We start from the raw sequence: 24,277 nt of genomic DNA, 5'->3' as shown, positions 1-24,277 counted from the left end.
ACAAGAATAAGATTAGCTCTGTTACCTCCTTTGGGAATTCTTTCTTTCAAAAAATGTTTAAAAAAACAAAGGAATCCTTAACTGATTCTTCAGGTCTTAAATCTGACCCTAAGTGGAGCTAAAGATTCATACTATCTAAAATACATGTGTGAACGAAGCCAATAAATCCCCTTTTGATTTAATTGCTTGTGTATTAGGCAACACAGTAGTCACTGCGTTTGTGTAGAAGAACATGTGCTAGTGCCTTATTGTATGTGTACACACGCAGCTGCTTTTGGCCGTGAACAGAGAGCCTTAGCTTGTAGACTACAGAAGAGTGAAAATGTCAAGATACTGTCCTAATTTTCACCTGGGACAGAGAGAGGCAGAGGCTGTCAACTGATTGAGTGCGATTATTGTGTATTTTAGTACAAGGGTAGGAATAAGGCTTTTGAACCAAAAAATGCTCCAAAAATTATTCAGCCCATCACTCGAGCCATTTATCTCACCCCTTTTGCCCACCCTCTCCTTCCAATATGTTTATTGTTAGCTACCCCTAAACTTTAACAAGTGGTGGCAGATTTTTCTGTTTCAGAAATTATATTTTTCTTCTTGTCATTGCTTCATTAATCAAGAGGAGGCATTCTGAAAAATGTTTTGTTTTGTAGGCTGCAATCTATTTTGTGTGTGTGTGTGTTGTAGTTAATCTGCGCCCGTGGCAGGTTTCCCCTCCGAAACGCAGCGCTAAGCAGCGGTATCGCAGGCCTATTGTTGTAGCCTCTGTCATAGCAAGGAGAGCCTGATGCAGGCCTGGGCTCGCCTGATAAGGAAAAGAGGATTCAACATGGCTGGAAAGGAGAATCAGTGGGACTTGAGAGTGGAGTACGGATGGGGCAGATGCGCTCACACACACACACACACACACACACACACACACACACACACACACACACACACCCACACATACTCGCGCAGAGGATGATACACACATACTTTACACACAGTCACACATGGACAACATATACACACATACACGCAAATCATCACCATCATCACACTGGCACATGCCCAGGCAATTATTTACAGTAACATCCAATTACATATGCAAGAAGGCACCCCAGGATAGGACCTCTGTGTAGTATAGCTGCTAAATGAGACACAGCCTAGAATTTGAATGCAAATGTGCAAAACAAACAAACTGTGAACATGAAAAAGTCAACAATTTAACTGTTTTGATTAATATTTGCATTAAAGGTGGCCTCTGCCTTCTATCTTTAAGTAACATTGTCTCTGAACCTGTTTGAAAACAGCACACTTTATCAAGACTAACAGGATTTGAATTTCTATTTTGGACACAGAAATATTTTGGCACAAAGAATGTGGCTTCATCTAATGAAATAATGGGCCCAAATTTTAGGCGGGGAACCAATTTGTGATTGCATGCATCAATTATTTCTTGGGTTTAAACCAATATCAGTGCTTGGGTCTCTTCAGATTGGTAAAATGGAAATTATCTGGCATGCTTTCTCATTGGTGTCCATATATCTATCTATGGCATTATCAGTGGTTTTCATGTGTTTTTATTAAGTCATCCAAGCAAATTCTGTTGAAGCAACAATAAAGCTGGGCTTTTAAACAGTTATGAATTATGATTTTTTCTATTTACATTTATTCAACAAGTCTCTACTTTCAATGTTTTTGTGAGCATGGCAGAAACTCATTGCCTCCAACAGCTTTACTAAATAAGTACGGCAGTCAGTGCTACAGTGGTCACAGTCAACTCTACTATTTGAGAGATAATGCAGGGTTGACTTGATCCACAAGTGAACCTGATATTTTCTGTCTTTATATCACAACACAATTAATCAATCTGATACTACAGGCCCTTTGATAAACTCAGATTTGCTTTGTGCTCACTGTGTGGCTGCATGCTTTCTGCAAACATGCCAAGGATACAGTTACCATTAGCCAGTTACCATTAACCATGGCAACTGAAACTATGTACACAAAATGTACCACATTTCACAAAAGGCCACATTTCTCAAGATATCAATCAATATGGAATGTTTCTATTTGCAAGCCCCTGAGTCCTCATGGTAATACAGCAAAAAGTGAGTGGTGGTAGCTGTGGAAGTTTAACTCTACCAGCTGGGATTTTATATAAAGCTGTTGTCCTTATCATCCCTTTTGAAGGAAGTCTACAGATATAGAGCGTGAGTCATCCCTGTATGTTTGCTTACAGCAAAGAGCTTTATACACTCAAATAGTCACTCAGAAATTCATCAATTTTCCTTCCCTTTTTCCCTTTTGGTCCCATTGGCATTGGAAGTGGGAACCACAGAGTCTTAGCTCCCTTTGCTTCATTCAGAAAAGAAGGACAGCCACCCTACAGGGAGGCAAACCCCTGCTGGTAGACCTTGATAAGTCCTTGCTGTCCCTCGTCCTGGCCTTAGCCCTCTGATGCTCAGCCTAGTTGGCTCTGGGCCTACCTTAGACAAAGCCCTGTCAAAATGACTCTGGACGGATGAACAACCAAGCAGAAAAATGCAAGTCTTTTGACAAAAAAGGTTAGCATTGAAGATAAGAAAGCTGATAGGTGCTGGAGGAGATAAAGGTCTGGACAGTGTCCATACTCTCCCTGGTGGTCCAGCAGCGCCTCATTAGATGGAAGTGAATGAAGCAGTCAAAGCAGGAATATTATACCAAGGGGTCGTCGGCAAACTAATTGGGTAACAAAGACCATTTCCAGCTCAGAAACCCATCTTTTAACAGTCCGTGTGCTGAGACTCTGATAAGAGAGTTCACGTCTAATGCATTTAGTGAGGGGCAAGTTCACCATCTTTATCTTATTTACTTTACTCGTTGTAAATATTGTTGGTCTTTTACGAGGGATTTAGAAAGACCCCATTTCTCTGAAGTGCAGCCATGGATCAAACTATTGAACACTGCAGCAAAATTTATCAGGTGGAGTGCAATTCCAAGATACCTTTATTCACTGGTCTTCATTCGAAAAAAGTTACATTTACTTTACAATTTATATACCTCTTCTCTATGTCTAAGAGAAATTATATGCTATTTATGTATTGAGACCCAGAATTGAATCAAGAAGTGAGTTTTGATGTACAGACTAAATATGATTATCTCAAAAGAACTCCCATTGATTGAAATCTACTCAAATGCAACATGAAACGTACTTCACCAGAAAAGAGGGGAGTTGAAAATATTAAAATCCATACCTACAGGGGGGCACTTATCTAAGTACTATCTAAAGTACTACGTACTTATCTAAAGTCTGAGACTATATTCAAGCATCCTGCCCGCTTTGTTTTTGTTTATCTTTACTACCTCTAAGTTACAGTATATCCTAGTTTTTTGCACGCGGTTGTGAGAGCAGGGGTTTCTTTTGACCCCATCGAACAATTGACTTCTGAGTTCCCATTCTGTCTGTCTGTCTGTCTGTCTGTCTGTCTGTCTGTCTGTCTGTCTGTCTGTCTGTCTGTCTGTCTGTCTGTCTGTCTGTCTGTCTGTCTGTCTGTCTGTCTGTCTGTCTGTCTGTCTGTCTGTCTGTCTGTCTGTCTGTCTGTCTGTCTGTCTGTCTTTAAAAAAAAATTCCAAACCCATATGTTTATTCCTTACGGTGTAAAAGCAGATCTGTCCAGAGAATATGCCACCTGCTACCTTGACCCCCAGGGGCCATGGTAATATCCATACAGGTGAACATTACTGGCTCTGGGTTCCCTATTATGTTCCCTCACACAGTTTCATGCTGCTCCAGGACTCAGTCCTAACTTACATGCAAAAGATCAAACAAGTCCTTCCCAATTGAATTCAAAGTGGAAATTTTGAGTAATTTAAACAGAGTAGTAAAGCGACAGGGCTGTTCTGTCCCCTGACCAAAGTTAAACACAAAAAGTACATGCAAGTCCATATACCTCTAAGACATGATTAGGGCCTGGAGCATGTATCTATTTAAATCCAGCTCTTTCTTGTTTACAACTTCAAATAGTTCTAAGGACATACAAATTAACAAAAGTTTTGAAAGGACTCATGCATTTGATGTTTTATTAAACATTATCCATAACAAAGAAAGTACTGTTGTTTGATGCTGAAGGGCTGGGGTAAGGAAGTGAATAAGATTGATTTTGAGGTTCTGAGTCATGCAGCAGAGAGTGGTGTGGGTAATGTACAAATATTAGAAAAAAGACTGCTTGGATGAGAGAGGAAAGTGGCTTCTTGTCTTCAGGGCAGGTAGAGCTTACACTGAACTGTTGGACTTTGGAGTTGGAGCACCATAAAGAGCCTGAAGGTCTTAAAGAATGAAATATGGATGGCCCTATTCTTCTGGATCTCTTTTCTCGTCTTTCCTGGTTTAGAAGCAGTAGATTCATTGAAAAAAAAAAAAAAATCTAAATTGATATGAAACAATTTAGAACCAACAGCCTTTGTTTCTAAATGTAATATCTGTAATTAAGCATAGCTCTGAATCAAGAATCAGAGGAGCCTATCACTAATCTGCCATATTAATGCTCGATACACACAAAAAAGAAACATTTACTAATCATGCAATGCCACCCATTGCAAATAAAAATACTGTCACTGTTAGCCTTTAACTTCTAATGCAGCACATGAACTTTGATGCTTATAGCCCGGTCAGCAGGATAAAAGGTGATTTAAATGAGGAAATATTTATTCCCCATAGTGTCGTGATGATAGCAGTTGTTAAATAAAGGCACATGTGCACAGTTATGGGTGTCCCTTTAAAGATTCTGGGAACAGCAGTGACTCTCAGTTTAATCGATTTTAAAATGAAAAGTCAATTTAACAAAGTTGAAAGGGAAAGATGGGCTAAGGGAAGAAAAAAGCATTCTCTTGCACTCAAGCAGTAAACTAACTGCCGCACAGAGCAGGCAGAGATTTCAGCTGAATTATCTCCCACCTCACATTTGCTCTTAGGCAAGCAGTTTAAAAGCCAAGCGATTGAGCCAGTGATCCAATTTGAAATGCAGAAATGATTAGAGCAGCTTGCCTCATTTCATATCGAAATTCTCTGATTTATGACAGGGCACCAGCCAAGATCTATCTCTGAAAGGAATTAGTGTGCAATTCCTGCATATATCTGTTATTTAGTCTCCAAATAGCAGGGGCTATAGCTCTAGAGAGAGGAAAGAGGAGGAAGAAAAGGAATGGAAGTGGAATGTAGTGATCTTTTAAGTCAGCAGATGTAAGCAGCCATTTAGAGGGGTTCAAAATAAACAAAAACAAAAAAAAACCGAGACAGAAATCAGGGTATCTCCCAGTTTATGTAGGACGTTGACCAAAAAGCCTATTTCAGGGTGCAATTAAACATATTCAGACCCTAACAAGACTTACAGTATACTGTTCTTTCTGCTATTTTTCTCAGCATGTATTGAAGAGGAAGGACACAGACAGTGAGGTTGGCTCTGGCCGTTTTATTCAACAAAAAAGACCTTTGCAACCCATCCATCCTCGAGGCTAAGAAAATATTAATACACAGAGTGATAACGAGGGCTAGAGGAAAATCTTCCGTAATGAAATTTCCAGTTGACCACTTGCAATTTGTTTCATCGCAGTGAACAACTAATTGCAAAGGACGTTATCAAGGTGTGCATGTGCTGTCCGCTGTAAACTGACTGGTAAAACAGGTACAAATCCTTTATCCTCACTCCCATGTTAGAAACAGAGAACATATAAACTTGACATAACACTTACATAAGCTTTTTTTTATATATATATATATACTTAAACTGCTAGTATCATCTGAAAAGGAGCAGTTTAAAGAAATTACCATGGGTGTGAGTAATTTTGGTAATGAAGGGTCATTGTTTTCTGATCATTCGCATAAATGTGTTTTACTGGTCAAAAGAAAAAAACACCACAACTTAAAAGCCTTCAATACCATTATTTAACAGTAATTATTGATGGGTGTTTTTGTTTTAAATTGAATTTCTTGTGGGTGTTGAAAGCACAATGTTCAAAGCCAATGAATGAATTCAGACGAAGTGGTTTTGATCTCTCAGTTGTCTAAATCCGGCAGCTGTGAAATCATGAAGGATACAGAGTAGTTAGTGACCTTGGTGGAAAGCGAGAAAAAAAACATGAAGGAAATAAGCATTTCCACCCAGGTCTGTATCGATTTCACCTGGCCTGACCATGGAGCAGGTTAAGAGTAGCCAGTAGTGGTGAAATGGTCAGACCTGATATCATTAGCTCGTTGTTTACACAGGAAAGCAGGGAGTTAGAGGAAGGCTGAGTGTCACAAGCCACTTTCTTCTTCACCTCCTTCAGCTGATCAGAGGATCATGGTATCAAGGAGGGATTAGTAGCGACTTGGGATTTGTGTGATTGGTTAATTTATTGCGGTGATGGCAGGTCTTTCATCTATGGCAACATTTAATCAGCGCAGCCACAGAGGCTATTACAGGTTAGCTCCTTTCTAGAGTCAGTCCGGCTGTGCCATCAGCTCTATCACAATTCCCCTGAAATTTCCAAATTATCTGGAACAGGCTTTAGCTTCTCAGTAATAAAAATTAGAACAGATTCCTGATAGAAGCTTTTGCTCACACAGGGCCAATTATAAATAGCACAGCCCTGCCTTGGAAGAGGTAAGGGAGGGGGAAAAATCCAACTCTGAGGGATGTGCACGGAATTTATCGTTCATCCCCTGCCCCGCTCTGATCCAAATCCGTGTGGCTGAAAATTTATATTAGATTTTATCACAGAGGCCTAAGTCTAGAAAAATCAATGAAGGTTATCTTTTATGTTGCAGCAACTTGTGGAAATATTGATTTTCATTTTATAGCGAATTTGGAGCATCAGTTTGTAATCACTTCCTCGCTGACTACACTGTTTTGGTCACTGTATCTCTTACACGAGGAATGGTAACAGAGCTCAGAAAAAAAAATACTGGGAGAGTATTGAAACCACTGGAGTGAAAGCAGAGGGTGGATTATCCATAACACAGTACATAGACAGGAAGTCCAGAGGGCATCAACAAGCTCTGACAGGGATGATAGACTGTAAACTGATATTAAACACAGTAGCTCTATCAAGAAAAACAAATCAAAATGTGACTGTTATTTTATACTTGATTAACTATGCAGAATACTGGCAGTAAAAAATAAAATTGATCATACTAAAAATTAAACTAAAAAAATGAATTAAATATATATGTAGATAGTTTAGTGATTGTACTAAAAAAAAGAAAAGAAAGACAATTCATTTCATTCTTCCTCCATCTATTGAAACCCATGTTTTCTTCCTGTCAATCTGAATTTCTTCTGACCTCAACCAAGTAAGCCAACTTATCTGGTGCGGTGTAAATGTTTTTATTTGCATTTGCAGGCACTCCTTGCTGAACTGTGTCTTAATCCAAAGTATGTTTGGCGCAGTTGGTGTTCTGCATTTCATTGTCTTTGTGACGGCTGATACTGACAGCATGCTTACAAAGCACATGGGCCGCAATTTTTACAATAGATGTATAATGGAACTGTCACGGGTTGTTGCTGCTCTGTTTCCAACAAAGGGAAGCAAAAATATTAAATACTACTGAACTACTGAATCAAAATAATACATAACAAGTTATACGAGTTATGTGATTCTATCTTAGCAATAAAAAACAACCTTTATTATGATATTTGACAGTGCAGAGATGTTAATGCTATTGTCCCTATTGGCTACATTAAGAGCAGCTGGAATATCATGAATTCCCACAGGCTTTGAGGGACCGCATAGAGGCCTCACACTGCTGAATAAGAGATGGCTCCAGTCTGGAGATCTAAGGAAGGGTTAATCTGATTCCCATTTCAGATAGTTGTCCTAGCAACAATCGGCCAGTCTGCTCTGCTCCTTTGACAGGGGTGTGAGATTTTCAGGTTTGCCAGATAGAAGACTTTATTGTGAAGCTAATTTGAAATGTGAAATCGAGGATGACTTAAATTACAGAGGTCTCCTCTCTGTCATCTTCTGCCAATACAGGATAAGAAGAAGCCAGGAGAAGGAATAGGAATATCAGCAGACCAAATGTTATGTTCTGTGTTTGATCAGTTTGGCTGTGTACTTTGCCAAAATCTAGTTTAAGAGGAAAAAAAGACCCCTTAATGAAACACACACACACACACACACACACACACACACACACACACACACACACACCAACAACAACAACTATTTGTATATATACTGTACATATGTAATCTATTTAGAAATGTGTGTTTTCATCTAACTGAGTTGGATTTTGAAATAGAAAAACCGTTTGTCTTCAAGCCTCAGAATAGATAGAGTTCGTAGAAAGAGAAATGGGCAGGTGGATGAGAAGGAGGAGGTTGAGGAAGAGGAGGAGAGAGAGAACATTCAAGCACATTGTGGGAGCTCAACTCTTGTTCATCTCTGTGCCATTTCAGACCTTTAACATGCTCTAGTGACATTTGCATTTATCCTTGAAGGTTGTTTCCTTCTGACGAATAAAAAAAGGAGAAATAAGCGAAAAGCAAGAGAGGGACTAGTTTCTCTGTTGCATTAGGCAGATGGACAGTGTTCTGTCTCTGCCTGCCTCAGATGGAAAAATAAATGAACTGTCAAGAGTGCACCCTAAACCATGTTCTCTTTGCTAAACTATTTCGGTAATATCCTAACAAAGAACGGACCCGGGATTCAGGAGTACTGGCTTTGAAAAACTGACATTTTGTGAACAGCCATCTCCCGCACACAACACCTCCAACAAATGATTTGATGATGATGATACAGGATTCAAATAAAAAGAACAAGAAATTGAAATCAAACAGAAAACTAAAGTAACTGATATGATGAAAGGGGAGATTTTTTGTTGTTGTATGAATCTGTTATGGTGGAAGCTGGACACTCTGTTTTAATTTTTCAAATTTGACCTCTGACCAAGAAGAAAAATGACCCTACACATTAAAAATATTTTTTTCTGGCATACTATTAAAACTGTAACCTCAATCGCCTGTTGAAATTATTTCTTGCTTGTTTCAGGAAATATTGAGATTCTGGCGATAGTAAGGTACATCGTCCCCATAGTTGATACTACTACTCTCTGATAGTCACCATCTTTTTTTCTTTATTTTTGAGACATCTAAAACATCTTAGATATTTTTTTTAATCCAAGATCTCTGATGTTGGATAAACTGGATAAAACCCTGGACAACTATTCCACCTTTTGATGATATTTTGAGCCCCTGCACTCATTTGTCACCAATCAAACCACTCTGCAACCTATGCCTATAGACCACACTGACAAACTAATCAAATCTGCCCTGATTCTGAATCTTCCCAGCATAAGAATTGTTTTAAGGAGACTAAAGATGATTTCACTGTATAGTTTTTTTTTTAATGTTCTGTTTATGGCTGTTCATAGCAGCTGAGGACCAAAACTCAGTGGTTATTAATATTTTTTAATCACCAAAATAAACAAATGATTAGTATTTGTTATCTGTCCCTGTCCAGAAGACGAAGAGCACTGTCCCGGTTGTGCTGAGCGCAGGCCCCAGGTGGCTGTTGGATGTGACTTGGCAGGGAGCGGAAGACAACAAAAACAACTGTGTGGTGTACAGCAAAGGTAAGCAAGCAGCGCGGCATCCTGTTATCTCTCTGCAGCGTAACATACCACACCACAGCACCACTGCAAAGACACTGACAATTCTCCATCCACTCTACTCCTGCCTTTCTTTGTCTTTTTCACCTCCTTTTCTCACTCTCCTTGCCTCTCAAAGTCAGAATGCACTAATGATTGCATATTCTCAGCTACAGGGACACACAAGACATACATGCACACACGCCATATTGGTTTTACTCCAAAGAGTAATTTTTATCACTAAAATTCTGATAAGGAACTAAGAAACATCACTTGACACACAAAGTTAATGGTCTTTAGATTTCTGAGGTAATTAATGCAGCCTTTTTTCTCTTTTAAACAAAGTGATCCTCTATATCAGTGCAGATAGCGAACAAGCACAAGTGAAGATGGGTTTGCCACTCTGCTTCATTTGTTCTCTCACTAATTGACTTAAGGCTGAGCTGTGTATCTCTATTAAATCGGGGGTAAAAAAATCATACAAGCCTTAAACTAGATATAGATTTTGTGAATATGTTGAAAGAAACCTAGATATCTGTCAGAAAATCTTTTTCTACTATGACCCTAAAAGCAAAAATGACCCACCGTCATAGTACACTCCTCATTCTGCTGCATTGTTCAGAAAACCCTCATTAAAACAGCCTAACATGGATCTGTAGGATCTGAAGCAAGCCGTCTTTGTTGCAAATTGTATGGGATGATGCTTAAACTGTACACAGCCCTGACACTTTGGTCTGTAGTGTCACTTCTCATGAAAGCACTAGGCTTCTGCAGCTGTAATTGGGTCTTGACGGGTTTCAACCAGAGAGACACAGCAAAATAAATACGTAAATAAAGATGTATTTGGAATTCCAAAGGGTGAAGGAAAAAGGCTCTATTTATCACTTTTCAAAAAATGATTACCCCGTGACAATACCCCCAAAGCTGAAATGGAGCTTCTTCTCTCTTATAGTGAATAAGTGGCAGGAGTAGGATTTGCAACCCGGATTTTCAGTCTTCCAATTCTCATCTACTAATCACTAGACTGCACTAGGGAGTTATCCTCTTAACCGGCTACTTAACTTTGTGCTCTTTATCACCAAATCATTAAAGTTTTGATAAGCTGTTAAAGAAGATTATGCACTTCTTTAAAATCTTCTAATCTTTTTGCGGGGAGACTGACTGTTTTTTTTTTTGTTTTTTTTTAAGTCCAGAGAATTTTTCTTGCCACTCTTTATACAAGTTTCCTCAAGATAGCATCAACTACAGCATAAGCAGCAGCATCATCACCTCAGCTGTGTATCTCTGACAGTTCCTTTGTCTGTCAATTCCAGTTTGACCTTATTAAATTAAACACAATATTATCTCCAACAGCCCCTTGTGAGTGTCGTTCTATGTTGTACTGTGTAAGTTCATTACAGTAAATCCTTCACAAGATTCTTCACACGCTTGCCAACTGATGATAGATGATAACATGGAGGATGTAGAATTAATTTTAATCTTGGAATGGAAGATAAGTACTGTAAATTTTGTCCCCTCATAGTTGCTACTTCTAAAACATAACCTTGCTAAATAAATATTCAAATCAACAGATACTACCGTATTTGAAACTGTTCATTCTAACACATATTTAAAAAAGATATTGAGATTGAAAGATTAAACTTTTTTAAATATATTTTTTTAATATTTTGTTCAGATTTCAAGGAAGCCTGTCTTGAGTTTTCACATCATGTAAACGTTTTTCATAAAAATAAATTATTAACAAATATCAAACAATTAATACAACTCCTGCAATGCCTACAAGAATCAGGCAGTGTAATAAAACACTTAACTTTTAAAATTTTGTGGCAACATTTCCACAAAGCTCTGGATGAATTGGTTGGGTGTCCGTTTTACCTAGCTCTCTTTTCAAAATGTTCCATATCTTGCTCTGGACTATATGAGTAAGTTCAGAAAGTGGTGAAGTGTTTGATGCTACTTGATTTTTGCATCTCGAATGCGACAAATTTTTTCACCATCCATTCTTTTCATGGCCCTTTTTAAACATTCTAGTCCACCTGAGGGGACACCCCTGGAGGTGATGTTGAATGTCAACATGCTGGAAATATTAAATCTTTTTTTAAATTTAGTTTGGACGTCCCCTTTGCTATAGTTTAAATATGTGCTGGAATTTGTGTTTATCATGTCAAAACTATACTTTCATTCATCATCATTTAAGTGAAAAAAAGTCCAGCAGGAACTTCTTTCCACGTCCTAAAGCTTTGGTCCAGATTGTTTATAGCTTCACCCCTGTGCTATTTCTCATATGTAGGCTGCTTCATTTCTCCCTGAGATACGTTACTTATGGAAAACAGTGAATATCTCAATACGCAGTATGCCTGCAAAATATGTTTTTGGCCCACGTTTCAGTGGTCTCGGCTCTTTATGGCTGCCTGCAAAGATAGTAGCAGTTCACTTTGGATGCTTGCCAGTGTGAATCTATGGGGGAGTATCTCTAAGTAAGTGCTGGTGATTGGTTTGAGTGGCTGTAGCTTACTGTTGGGTGTTCTGTCCTATGATTTTTGCATTACATTTTGCACAAATTCCTCCTGTGTCCCCAAACTTGTCATGCAGGAAGTGTAGAAATATGCAGAAGGAAAGGGGACAGAATTCAGGGAAGTGATTCCACTGAGAGTTACACCACATGCTGTGTTATATATAATACATGTACAGGAGTGAGTAACAAGCGGCAGGTCGGTGTAGTCAGGTCCCCCACAGGATGCCCCTGGTCATCAGCACCAAGACAAACTAACCATACAGTCAAACATAGCTCAGTCTCTGTATTTTTATTCGGAGCTTTTAAAGAACTTAGAAGTCAAAGACAATATTTAAGGCAAATGTCTGAAATTGTAAATCACACTGACATTTCATGAATATAAAGTTTTTATTTAAAAAAAATTATAATAATTAGGGGCAATGAGAAACCTAAAGTGAAAGTGCAAAATTGCAATATCTGTCCTTCCCAGGCTGTCAGCATGCCCCTGTTTGTTTTACATTAAACTCCAAGGAAGAGCCATAGCAGCCAGCGCTTACAAAAACTCTCAACTTTACAATTGCGCTTACTCATTATCGAGAAATCCACCTGGAACTCCCACAATGCTCTCCTCCACACTCCGACAGTTTCTTTGAACTGCTGGAGTTTTAGAAACAGGCGGCAGGTCTGCAGAGTAATTATATGTTACAGTAACACTGGGGACCGAAAAGAGAGACGGAGAGGATGACAGACAGGGAAACAGAGAGAGAGAGAAAGAAGTTCAAAACTTTCCGTACTGATAAACAGCAGAGTAATAAACAGCAAAGCAGTTAGTAGGCTCTCGATAGTTCTGTTAAAGCTGCATTCTTGACAGAAGAATTTGAGAAACTGTTTGGTGAAACAATGTAACTACGCCAAACTATATTGTGTTTACTTTATATATATATATGTATATATATGTATATATATATCTATGTATATATATATATATCATAATTATTATTATTATTTTTTTAAAGACATTATTACTATCACAAATTTAAAATTTTAAAGTTTTAATTTCTGTTTTTTTCTTTTAAGTCATGTCTCAAAATGTTTCTATAAGGATATTTCAATTTGAACATAAAACATTTTCAGAAATCAAACACAGCCAGGTCGCAGTTTACAATCAAAGACAAGATTCATTTTTGGTCTGAAGTATAATAATTCAGTCATTAATATTTCATTTTCAATGTGAGACTTCAATGTGCTCACCCCATTGTTACCTGATATCTTAGCCGATTGAAACTACACACATTCAATGTGACCACATTATGTGGCTTTTTAAAAAAGGTCACTTAAACTTTTCATCTGTAAGGCTCTTAAATCAAACTACATAATGATACAGCATGTCAAATAAGTCTCAGAGCAACTTAGCCTATTGTTCATGCAGAAATTGACCAACGTAACTAGGGCGGTTTACACAAGCCTGTATAGTGCTAAATTAGCCAACTCCTTGTATCTTTGTAATATTTCATATTCTCTAAGTCCTCTCAATCAGGTCCTTTTTTATGCCTCAATTTTTTCATCCCACTGCTCCAAAGCTGCAGACCTCTGAGGCATAAGATGAACTAATATGACCTGCCTGGAAAGATGACACTGTTATAAAACAAAACATGCAACGTAATGCAAAGGACATTGTAAGTTAACGTTTTCCATGAGAAATAAGCTAAATAATGCACAGTCTCCCGTACTGCACCCTGGAAGCATGCAGCATGGTAGGAGAGGACTCTTTCAGTTCAAAATGTTAATGTTCATTTTAACCTTTATCTTTGAAAATGACTTAAGCAAATAGGAGGTTCAAGGGTTGTTATCTTTTATCTGGGAACATGGTGAAATAGTGTGACTGAATAATAACTAAACAACTGACACAATGTAAAATTTCATTATCAGTGTATTAAAACAAAATTGTACCCTAAAGGGCTCCTTACTACAGCTCTGAGCAGCCGACTAATTATGTTTAATTAAAAGACAACAGATCAACAGAATCATTTTCATTAAGAAATTATAAATGATTCCACTGCAACAATAATTGATTGCACTGAGCCAAGCGATAGCTCAGTACGGTCAGGCTGAAGTGAGCTGGGTGGAAAGGAGTGGCTGGTTTAGGCTTTTGGCAGCTGTGTAGTCGTATGTCTTGTAGCTGAAGCTTTTTAAAAGGACCGAGGAGAAGTTGTAATGCTGGCTTTATGAAGAAGGAGTGTACAGTGGGTTAAGGACAGAAAAATCCAAATCACACAGAAATCTAAGAGGACTTAAACATCACACACATACTGTATATTGAAGAGTTCAGGCATTAATGTGCATACACTCATACATTTTGCTATGCATGATTAATATAGAAACACAAACTTATTATTTTCTCTTGACTACAAACACGCACGAGGGCTTTATTTCCTTTGTTTTGTCTCACTCATAAGCATATAAACTTCATGCAGATACGTGCACACACACTTTATTCAGCAGCTTTATTCAGAGCCATGTGAAAGACATCAGCCCCAGACGCTTCCTCCGACAGCCTTTTATGTGCATTGTTCCCGCACCATGCAGCCAGTTTCCCTGTGCTAGACAGAATAACTTGAGCACCAGACACCACACTCTGCCACGGCACCCCCATTCACTACAAACAAACACACAGACCAACCGCCATTACAGAAACAAATTAGCATAATGGTTGCTGACACATATATGTCCATCTGCATTCAGTGTAGACTAAGCCTTAAGACAAAAGCAACAATTCAGGAGAAAATTTTAAAAGAGGTGATAGGCACTGATGAGAGACAAGATTGTCCTTTTTATAGATCATCATGCAACTTTCAATTTTTAAAGCAGCGTTCTGAATGCATATGTGTGAGTATGTGCATGTAAAGTGTGTTCTGTGTGAGTATAGCCAGCCGTCCTTGTATCAGTGCCACAGAAGGTTTCAGGCTAATGAGCGTGGGCTGTCCTTAGAGCGGGAGGGTTTGGGTTGTGCCATTCACTGTGCATATTTAAATGCCTTGTAGAGCTTAAGTAGGCCCACTTTTCCATGTCAGGGCAGCGTTCAATCCTGCTGTGACCATTAATTATGATACCATTGTGCTCCAGTGTGGCTAATAAGAGTGATGTATTGCACCCTCGTGGCATTATAATCATCTGAGTGAAGTACCTGGACTACACACAGCTTGCTTTTGGTATAAAGCTTTTGCTAAAGCTGAGCCATGTTAGCTGATTTTTTATTTGCTGGCTATGCACAGACCTCAAAGTAAAATATACTGTTAGCCGCCAGCTAACAGCACAGCAAACAACGTTGTGTTCATGACATATGGTCCTGATACACTCTTTTTTTTCCCTCTTGTAACAAAGGCTAAACCAGCTGTAACTGAGGTCCAAAAGGTGTTAGCCAAAGTTTGAAAATCTGCAAAAATGTATAATAATAATAATGCTTTCACTTTTTTCTGAGAATTAAAACTTTAAAATTAAAAGAATTAAAGCCATATTTCAGCAAAGTGTATTTGTCTCTCTCAACTTCACATACTGGCAGATGCTATAGTTAAAGTTAATGCTTTGTGTGTGTCACTTAAACTTCTTTTTCATCACATTGTGGATCATGTTCAAGTTTTTCTTCTATGGACAGGATATGATTTTGAGATCAAACTTAAGAACTTTTGTTCCATGTAGAATGTGTTTACAAAAGCTGTTAGCTTGTTTTTAGGCCTAAATATGTTTCAGCCAACAGCTCCAATCTCTGCTCTGGTAAGGTGTGAAAAGCATTGTCCGTGTGCTTGAGATTAGAGCCTTGTTATGAATGCCATTGCAAACCCAAGCGTGTGTGTGTGTGTGTGTGTGTGTGTGTTTGTGTCTTGTGCTTGTGCTTGTGTTTGTGTATATCTGTGTGTGTTTAGGTTTGTGTTACATAGTGTGTGTACAGGGATAATCAGAGACAAAAGCTTTGAGCTGGAAAAGGGGGTTCTTACTGCTCATCCACACAGCCTTTTTTTGGGGGTTGCCTTTTTTTCACAGTGATTTTATGTGTGTGTGTGTGTGTGTGTGTGTGTGTGTGTGTGTGTGTGTGTGTGTGTGTGTGTGTGTGTGTGTGTGTGTGTGTGTGTGTGTGTGTGTGTGTGTGTGTGTGTGTGTGTGTGCGTGTAAGTGTATGTGTGTGCGTGCATGTGTGAGTGTGTGGTGTGTGTGAGTGCGTGCAAGCCTGTGTGCGTACGTCAAAGAAAGTGAGCAAGAGAGATGGGAGGAAAGAGATAGAGGAATCACTCGGGTGGAGGGCTGTTTAGATCGCCAGTCAGTGTGATGAAAAACCACACAGTTAGACTCTCTCTGAAGGTTGACAGCACTGCAGTGACTGGAACTAAACTAGTGAAACTGAGTCTAGGTGAAACCTTGGTGCACTGAGTGAGAGTGGACAATGCTGTGAAAGACAGCCAACTGTGAAGGAAAAGAGATCATCATAGAGGAAAAAAACACATGCAGTCTTGATAAAAAACACTTACTGTTTCGATAATAACACTTGCAGAACAATGTTGAAACTATTCAATTCAAGCATTATAGGGTCTGTTGAAGCAGGACCCATTTTTCCTTTGATAATGGATACACCTGCAAATCAATTTGTTAGGTTGGGCAAAACATAATCAGATTTTCCCTGTAGAAATAGCTCAACATGTTACAGAATTGTTTGTGGGGTCACCAGTGTTTTCATGCAGGAAAATTGGTGATAACCTTTATACATACCGTTGCAACTAATCCATTATTTTGATTGTACACCTGCATTGAAAAAACATTACCAGTTCACCGTATCAACGTTATAACATAGTTTTCTTTTCTCATTTGCTCAGTGCTAAGCATTGTGGGATCATAACTGCAAGCTATTTTCAGCATTAGTACCTTATCCAAAGGTTGTTTTAACATTCTGTCTGGTCAAGTGATGTTAGCAGTTCTACTAATCATATAGTAAATCCCAATGGATATATTTACATTGGGTGGGTTAACAAATTAGGTTTGTGGTAGGGGGGTATTCACAGTGAAAAATAACCTTTTTGTGGTAAAGATCTAAAGATGTAATACCACTTTGATGCTAGACAATCTACAGATAAGGATATAGATACAAGCAGTATATCCAAATTCTTGCTTTTTTACAGTACATGTGCACAATCCTTTGGTGTTTGTACTGAGCATACTATGCTGTAATGGTTCATGTAGATTAATACTACACAAAAAATAAAAAAATTTAATTTGAGAAAAACAAAAAAATAGCCACAGTAATTGATATCAGCTGATCTGCTTGTGTGCATGCAGTCATTTCCGTTATGCGATTGTAATTCTGCTAACTGATTGATGTATCAGAGCTTCTTGTTCTGGTTTCAGTCAAATAACATTTTTTTTTATGTTTAGACTTATAAACAGCATGTGTCTGTCACTTACAGTGCTTATGAACGAAACCTCCTTAAGGTTGCTTTAGTGCTTGAGCTCTGCTGACCTCTGCCTGTCGGGACTGGATGACAGAGAGGGGAGCACTGTTCCTTATGTGCGCTTACTCAGTGTGTGAGAGACAGAGAGTGGACAGAGCAGTAGGGCAGCAGACGTGCATGCTGTAGGTACAGTTGTGTGGAGGACTAGACATCAGTGTCTTATAGGTCAGACAGGGCCATCCATTCTCGAAGCCCAAGGGAAGAGAGGGGGAGAGAGAGAGGACAGAAAGAAAGAGAGAATGGGAAAGACAATTGTGGGTGCATAGGTACAGACAAGAAGATATTGGGGGGGGGGGGGGGGGCGCATTCATGCACTGTTTCTCTTAACTCTGTCAAAGCCACTCCATTGTACTCCCCAGTGCACTGAGTGGAAACCAATCTGTCATCGCTCCACTAGCCAGCTTACTAGAGGAGGGCCAGAATGCTGGAAGCACAAGTCTATTCGAGGTGTAATGTAACAAAAATCTCTGCTGGGTTAGAAAAATTTCTTAAAAAAATATTGTACGTAATTTATAAACACCGAAAGGGAAGTAGAAGCCGTTATTACAGTATTGTGGTCTGTATTGACATGTTTGCTCACACATTTTCAAGCAGAGTTGGTTTCCTTTGATTTAGATTGTATTTTCTGGCCTTGACAATATTGAGAAAGTCACAAAGCAAATACTGTCAAAAAGAAGTGAACTTACCACCATGGTATCAAGCATTGTTTTGAGGTGTTTAATCAATATTTTCTATTATTCTATATATATTTCATGAACATTGTTGTAACATGTTCAGATGTACTCTATTCATGAATTTCCCATGAGGTTAAGGATATTCAGTGTTGACACTTTTCTGTCTTTTTTTTAGTTGTTGTTTTTTACTGACAGGTAAGTTGTTGCTTGCTTAGTCTACATTACCAAAATATGTCTATAACATTTTCTTTTAACAAAATATGTTGACTTAACTAAAACAAGCAATTCCTTTCTTGTTGTGAACTACTTAATAAAGTACTGCTTACCACTGCTAACCATTTTCAGGCATGTGCCAGGTATGTCCTAGGATCAACTAAAAGAAACACAGCATTCAGGTCAGCCCTTATTGATGTTCTTCTTGGTAAATTACTATTATTTCCTTAGACCTGTCACCTATAGAAACCAAACATAAAATAGCCAACAAGAAAATCCTATGGCCTCCTATCCTGATGCCCTTAGCTTGCTAAGCCTGCATACTGTTGAATAGTAGCTACTAATGCTATGTTCCGATGCCATTTATGGAGTCACTTCATCCCCTCTCCTTGCAGGAATCCCCCTTGCGCCATTTTCCCTGTAATCTCCCCACTCTTCTCTCTTATGGGGTGGCTCACCTGCTGCTCCCACCACTATTTCACAGCCCTTCTCCTTCTTACAACCAGCACCTCCACCATTTTAATCCCTTTGACCCAAACCCTGTGTGTTTCCCTGTATCAACAGCTCCTAGAGATTACATACTGCCTGCCTCCTCACCGCTGTGTGCTTCAGTCACTTTGGCTGTGGCCTGCAAGTGCATGCTAGCTTCTTAGTCAAACACTGTTGGTTGTGATAGTTGCTGTGACTTGGTTGGGGTCTAGGAAAGAGTTAAGGTAGCTGGAGGAAGAACAATGGGAGTAACACATGAGCATATAAGAGCTTTGAGACCTCTTGAATTTTCCTTGGGATAAATATTTGTTCTATCTATCCAGAAACTTATTGGGGACTTCAGGAGCGCTATGACTTTAAGAACAGTTGTTTGATTAAAAATGATATTGTTCCAAAATTCCAAAAGAGTTTCATGCCTTGCTATATTTTGTAGTGGGAGTGAAGGCTATTATTGTAAGTAAAATTCAAGTAAAATAGATGGATAATTAATCTTATCAAACAAACAGAAACTGAATGCATTTAATTTGAGGGAAACATTCTAAATAAATTAGGGTTCAAATAGTGATGGGAGTTATCTTGAAACATCCTGTCAAGATCCTCTGTAACTTCTGATGGTCAAGAAGTTGCAGTTGGGACAATGATGTTGAAGGAAAGTCTGTGTTGATAGACAATCCCTCCTATTTGATGTAGGGATTCTGGTAATGGGCTCTGACTTTGTTGATGTGATGTTTTTAGATCATTGCATAAAGACCTGCAATTTATTCCTTTTTTCATCTCTACTTCTTGCTCAGTTTTCCTGTGGGCCACACTAAATCAAGCCTTCAACCCGACTTTAGTTACATTAAACCCTATCAGCATGTTGCCCTCTCATATCGGAGAGCAGGCCTTTATAAAAATGGCCTGTAACTGGTGATTAGTTTTAATTTTGATTAAAATTCAACCACATGTGTGATACTACAGTGGAGGACTCCTCCTCCTCTCTCTGTTTCCTCCGTCTGTTGAAATTCCCTGCTCTCATGGCTTAACAGCTACAAGGCTGATTTAAGGGCCCTTACAAATGGGAAGGTTGCAAGTGGAGACAAAAAACAGAGACAAATCACTTCACAGCAGTCTCAAGGTTTCTGCTAAACCTATTCAACTGGAGGGGAGCAGCAGAACAGTGAAAAATATATACACACTCCATCCTGTCAAAATGCTTTTGGCTTATCTTGAGTGACTGTCAAGGCTGGGAATATCAGGGAATGGACAGAAATATATAAAATTAATAAGCTGCTGGATGTTGTCGGAGTTATGATGCTTCATAAATCCTGGTTTGATCATTGCGGACAAGGCTTAAACCCACAGCTTCCTAATGCGCACAGCAGTGTCTTGGACTGGATTTTCTACTGTTTGGGAGATGGAAGCCCTTAGCTGGCAAAAGTAGAATTTGTCATCTCCCTGCTTTCCCCTTTTTTTTCTTTTATGAGTGACAAATATTTAAAAAAAGGCCTAAAGAAAGTTGGCAGCAATCACAACCTTTAAAAGGAGAGTGCAGGCATAACAAGGTGAAACCGGGGCCAAAGGCTGAGAAATGCTTTTGAAAGAGAAGCGAGAGAGGAGAGGGAGAAATTGGTACTTACTTATCAGTTGTACTTCCTTTGTTGGGTCAGGGGTCTTGGAGCTTTTGTTTGTTTGTTTGTTTCTCATACTGAAAGGATGGATGTTATCTGTTCAACCATCCAGGCAGATCTGCTCTGTAGCATGCGTCAGGTAATATTTCATGTCAGGAATTAAGCAAGCATACCCACCGAGTGCTTTCTACAGTAAGATAGCCCCCTCATCCATCATTGTCCTCTCTTCCTCTGCGGTTTGCCAGCTTAAGCTATGAAATGTGACCAAGTGCAGTACTTGGCATTTCATTGAGATGCTTTAACTTAATTGTTGTATTGCTCTTTTGCTATACAGAGGTAAATATGGTAGGGGGGGTTGGGGGGGAGGGGGGGGGGAAATTTGGTGCCTTGCCCAGGGGCAGTGCTCAGGAAGTGGTCTAGCACCTCTCCAGCTACCAAACTAATTTCCAGATTTGGTCCACACCGGGACTTAGGCACACATTTTGCGGCATTTCCACATACTAATCCCGGGAAAGATTCCTAAATAACCGATCCTTACAGCACTACTTTTTGGTACCCTTCTGTTGGGGTGCCAAGAATTTTGAGGCGACCCTAAAAGGTGGAGCTAAACACTGCAGTCCATTGATTGGTCAAAAGAATCGGCTCTTCCCATGTGACAACAGTAAACAAAAACCCGCCGTGTTTAAATAGCTAATTATTTCTCCTCATGGCACACAGCCTTCTCTGAAACAAAGCTTGATTGAGTTTTGTAATAAAGAGCCACTTGTCAGTGAACTGCTGGATGTCTTCCATTGTTGGTCACATTTTTCTCCTTTGTTGAATTTATTAGTTAGCGGCTAGCGGCTAGCTGCTATCATGTGAAACTATTACGTAGCTGACGCGGCTATCGGCCTCTGGCTTACATGCTGCCTACCAATTAGGGCACGGGTGGCTGTGGAAACACAAACTGGATCAGGCTTTACCGAACCAAACTGTACCGATCTGTACCGGACTGTTGTGTGGAAATGGGGCTATAGTAATGGTTGTTAACTCAAAGACATCCAACTGTGCCCTTTTGAGCTCTTGGGTTTTGATAATGCAATTCCTCCAATCTTATAGGCTTAACATAGCAAACAATAACAGGATCTTTTTTTAAACTTTTTAAAATGTAATTGATCATTATTTTTATTATTTTTATGCTGTTTTTATTTCTCTGTAAGGTGACCTTGAATGTCTTGAAAGGTGCCCTTAAATAAAATGTATTATCATTAGTATTATTATTATTGTTATCATTAGTATTATTATTGTTATTATTATTAAATATATATTTTAGGGCTTTCTGTGCCTTTATTAGAGCGATAGGACAGTGGACAGAGACGGACATTAGGGAGAGAAAGTGGAAATTGACATGCGGGAAAGGAGCCCCCAGGCCACCCTATAGCCCCCATACATGGGGACGTGCACACTAACCACTGCACCACCAGTGCCCCCAAGTAATTGATTATTATTAACATATAAATATAAAGCACTGCTTACTCTTTGATTATAAAACAATCCACTCTCTTGCGAAAGTCACAACACAGGGTTTACTTAACAGTATAGATACTATAGTATCCTTTATAATCACTAATACTACTATAAACCCACCGGGGTAATTTCTTTGCATTGATTTAAGGGGTTATGTTATACCTGTGTTCATTTGCATGTTTTTGGTTCTTTTACGGATCTAAATTCTTCCCTCTCGATTTGTTAGCTTTCTCTCAGTCACTTCTTTCAGGGGCTTTTAGTGTTTGAATACAACAGCAGAGAGGGACACTAATTAGACCACCATGTCTAATATCTGGGGCTTTACCTGTCAATGAAAATGTTGTAAGTGAAGATGAATCCTCTTTAAATAAAAGACTTGGCAGTTTTGATATGTAAAACACATGTCATAGTGTTTCACTCAACAATATGCTGATGAGACAAGTTGCACACAAAAGAAAAATGACAACAAAAACATCTCTGCTGGACCAAATCAGAATAATGATATTCTAATGTAAGACTGTTTTTACCCCCTGTTCTATTTGGGAAAGGTCATGCTTTTTGAACACAAGTTGTCGTGAGTAAATTTATTCTACTTATTTCTTGTAACTGCACACAAAAGTAATGAGTTTTTAGAGATAAATATATGAAGACAATAAGCCATGCAATCTGTTTTCTGGAGCTGCTATTGAGTCAATTAGCACATCTCAGAGATTCTAAAGAGTATCACAGCCTTATGTAGCTCCTCAAAATGCAGCATCTGACTTTTATCCAATTACATTATATGAGGTCTGTGGGCATGTTGGGCAGAGCACACATAATGGAGGAGGCCATATTTTGTGTGATATTCCCCAACACTTTTCCATTGCATATGCCTATGGCTCTCACTATGAATAATTCAAAGGCATCCTTCACAAAGAAGAGAATGAAGAACTCGGCTTCAATAGTAAACAGATTTTCTGCTCACCATCCTTACAAATCTTAAGTCTGGGACATTGCCAGTGCCAATTTATTTCACCAGGCCCTCTTTTCCCCCGTTTGAGTTAACCTGGCCTCTGAAATAGATTTGGACTGCATAATAGTGGCAGAGTTAATTGATGTTTGTTTGCTCTGGAAAATAAAATACCAAAAAAACCTGATTTAAAAAGATGCATGAAGCTAAAGCTTTTCCCTGTATACTAATCTCTTAATATTTTGTGTTATCTAATCAAATAAATTGAGCTCATGAAACCTCTGCATAATGGTTGCAGAATATTTGTGCATCCTGATCTCTCCTTTTGTTGATTTTGGAAACTATGAGGGGCTAGGGTCTGACGCTGATTTCGGAAAACGAAATCAGTTCCTCACTGGCTTCACTGCTGTAAAAATATAATATCATAGTGCCTTTAAATCCCTACAAAATTACTTTTTTCAAGAAAAGGAAAATTGATATATCCATTGCAGCACCCATCATTGGCAAATGGTAATTTCACATTATAGCGCTCAAATTACAGTAGCATGAAATATGCTAAGCATTCAAGAAAAATTAACTCTCAAATAGTCAGTGAGTGCAAAAAAGTGGGAGGGGTCTTTGAGACAATTTCCTCTGTTTTCTCAGCTTTAGGAATTTTCTCTGACCTTCAACTGGTTGTATCTTTCATTGCAGATCTATGGCAGTGACACATGTCATGTGTTGGAGGGGACTGAGAAGGAAGCAGAGAAGACAAGGGAGGAGGGGGGTCAAATTTGGTCTCTAGCCCAGTTTGAGTCAGAGTCTGCCCAAATGTCAAAGGATGGGAATGTTTGGCCAGAAATACAGACTGCACCTCGACAACAGATCTCCCCTCAATTATACCTTTGGTGGTGTTTCTTTTTATGTAACATTCATTTAACCAGGCAATTAACCCATTGATATTAAGATTTGGACTTGGATGACCTGGTCAAGAGGGAAGCAGCAAGAGAAAAATTGTGCTTTCACCCATTAACAAAAATCTTTTGGGTTACCTTCATGTGTAACAGCAGAATGTGTAACTTTTCATGCCAGCCCCCTTTTATAGTTTCCAAGTGAAGCAGGCGTGCGCTGATTCTGAGACCACAGCAGGAAATATTCAGGAAAGTTCACTGTGCGCAAGCAGGATGCGGTGGTGACATATCTATCATGCGACCAGAACATAACCATACACTGTATGAGCATGACCACTTTAATCTAAATCTTCGATCTCCATGCACAT

The 24,277-nt window shown here is 39.0% G+C and overlaps 1 protein-coding gene across 1 annotated transcript in view; it reads left to right on the top strand.

The window, feature by feature from the left end:
• zfpm2a (zinc finger protein, FOG family member 2a) overlaps nt 1–24,277 on the top strand; it is a 106,443-nt gene that overhangs the window by 56,265 nt on the left and 25,901 nt on the right. Inside the window, exon 5 of the mRNA XM_079343446.1 lies at nt 9,463–9,574. Within this exon, the coding sequence (XP_079199572.1) occupies nt 9,463–9,574 (112 nt within the window). The remainder of the gene's footprint in view (nt 1–9,462; nt 9,575–24,277) is intronic.

Source organism: Symphodus melops (genome assembly GCF_947650265.1).
Source record: "Symphodus melops genome assembly, chromosome: 5".
Classification (NCBI taxonomy): domain Eukaryota; kingdom Metazoa; phylum Chordata; class Actinopteri; order Labriformes; family Labridae; genus Symphodus; species Symphodus melops.
Note: the sequence above shows the minus strand (reverse complement) of the source record. Positions and strands in the feature narration are given on the sequence as shown.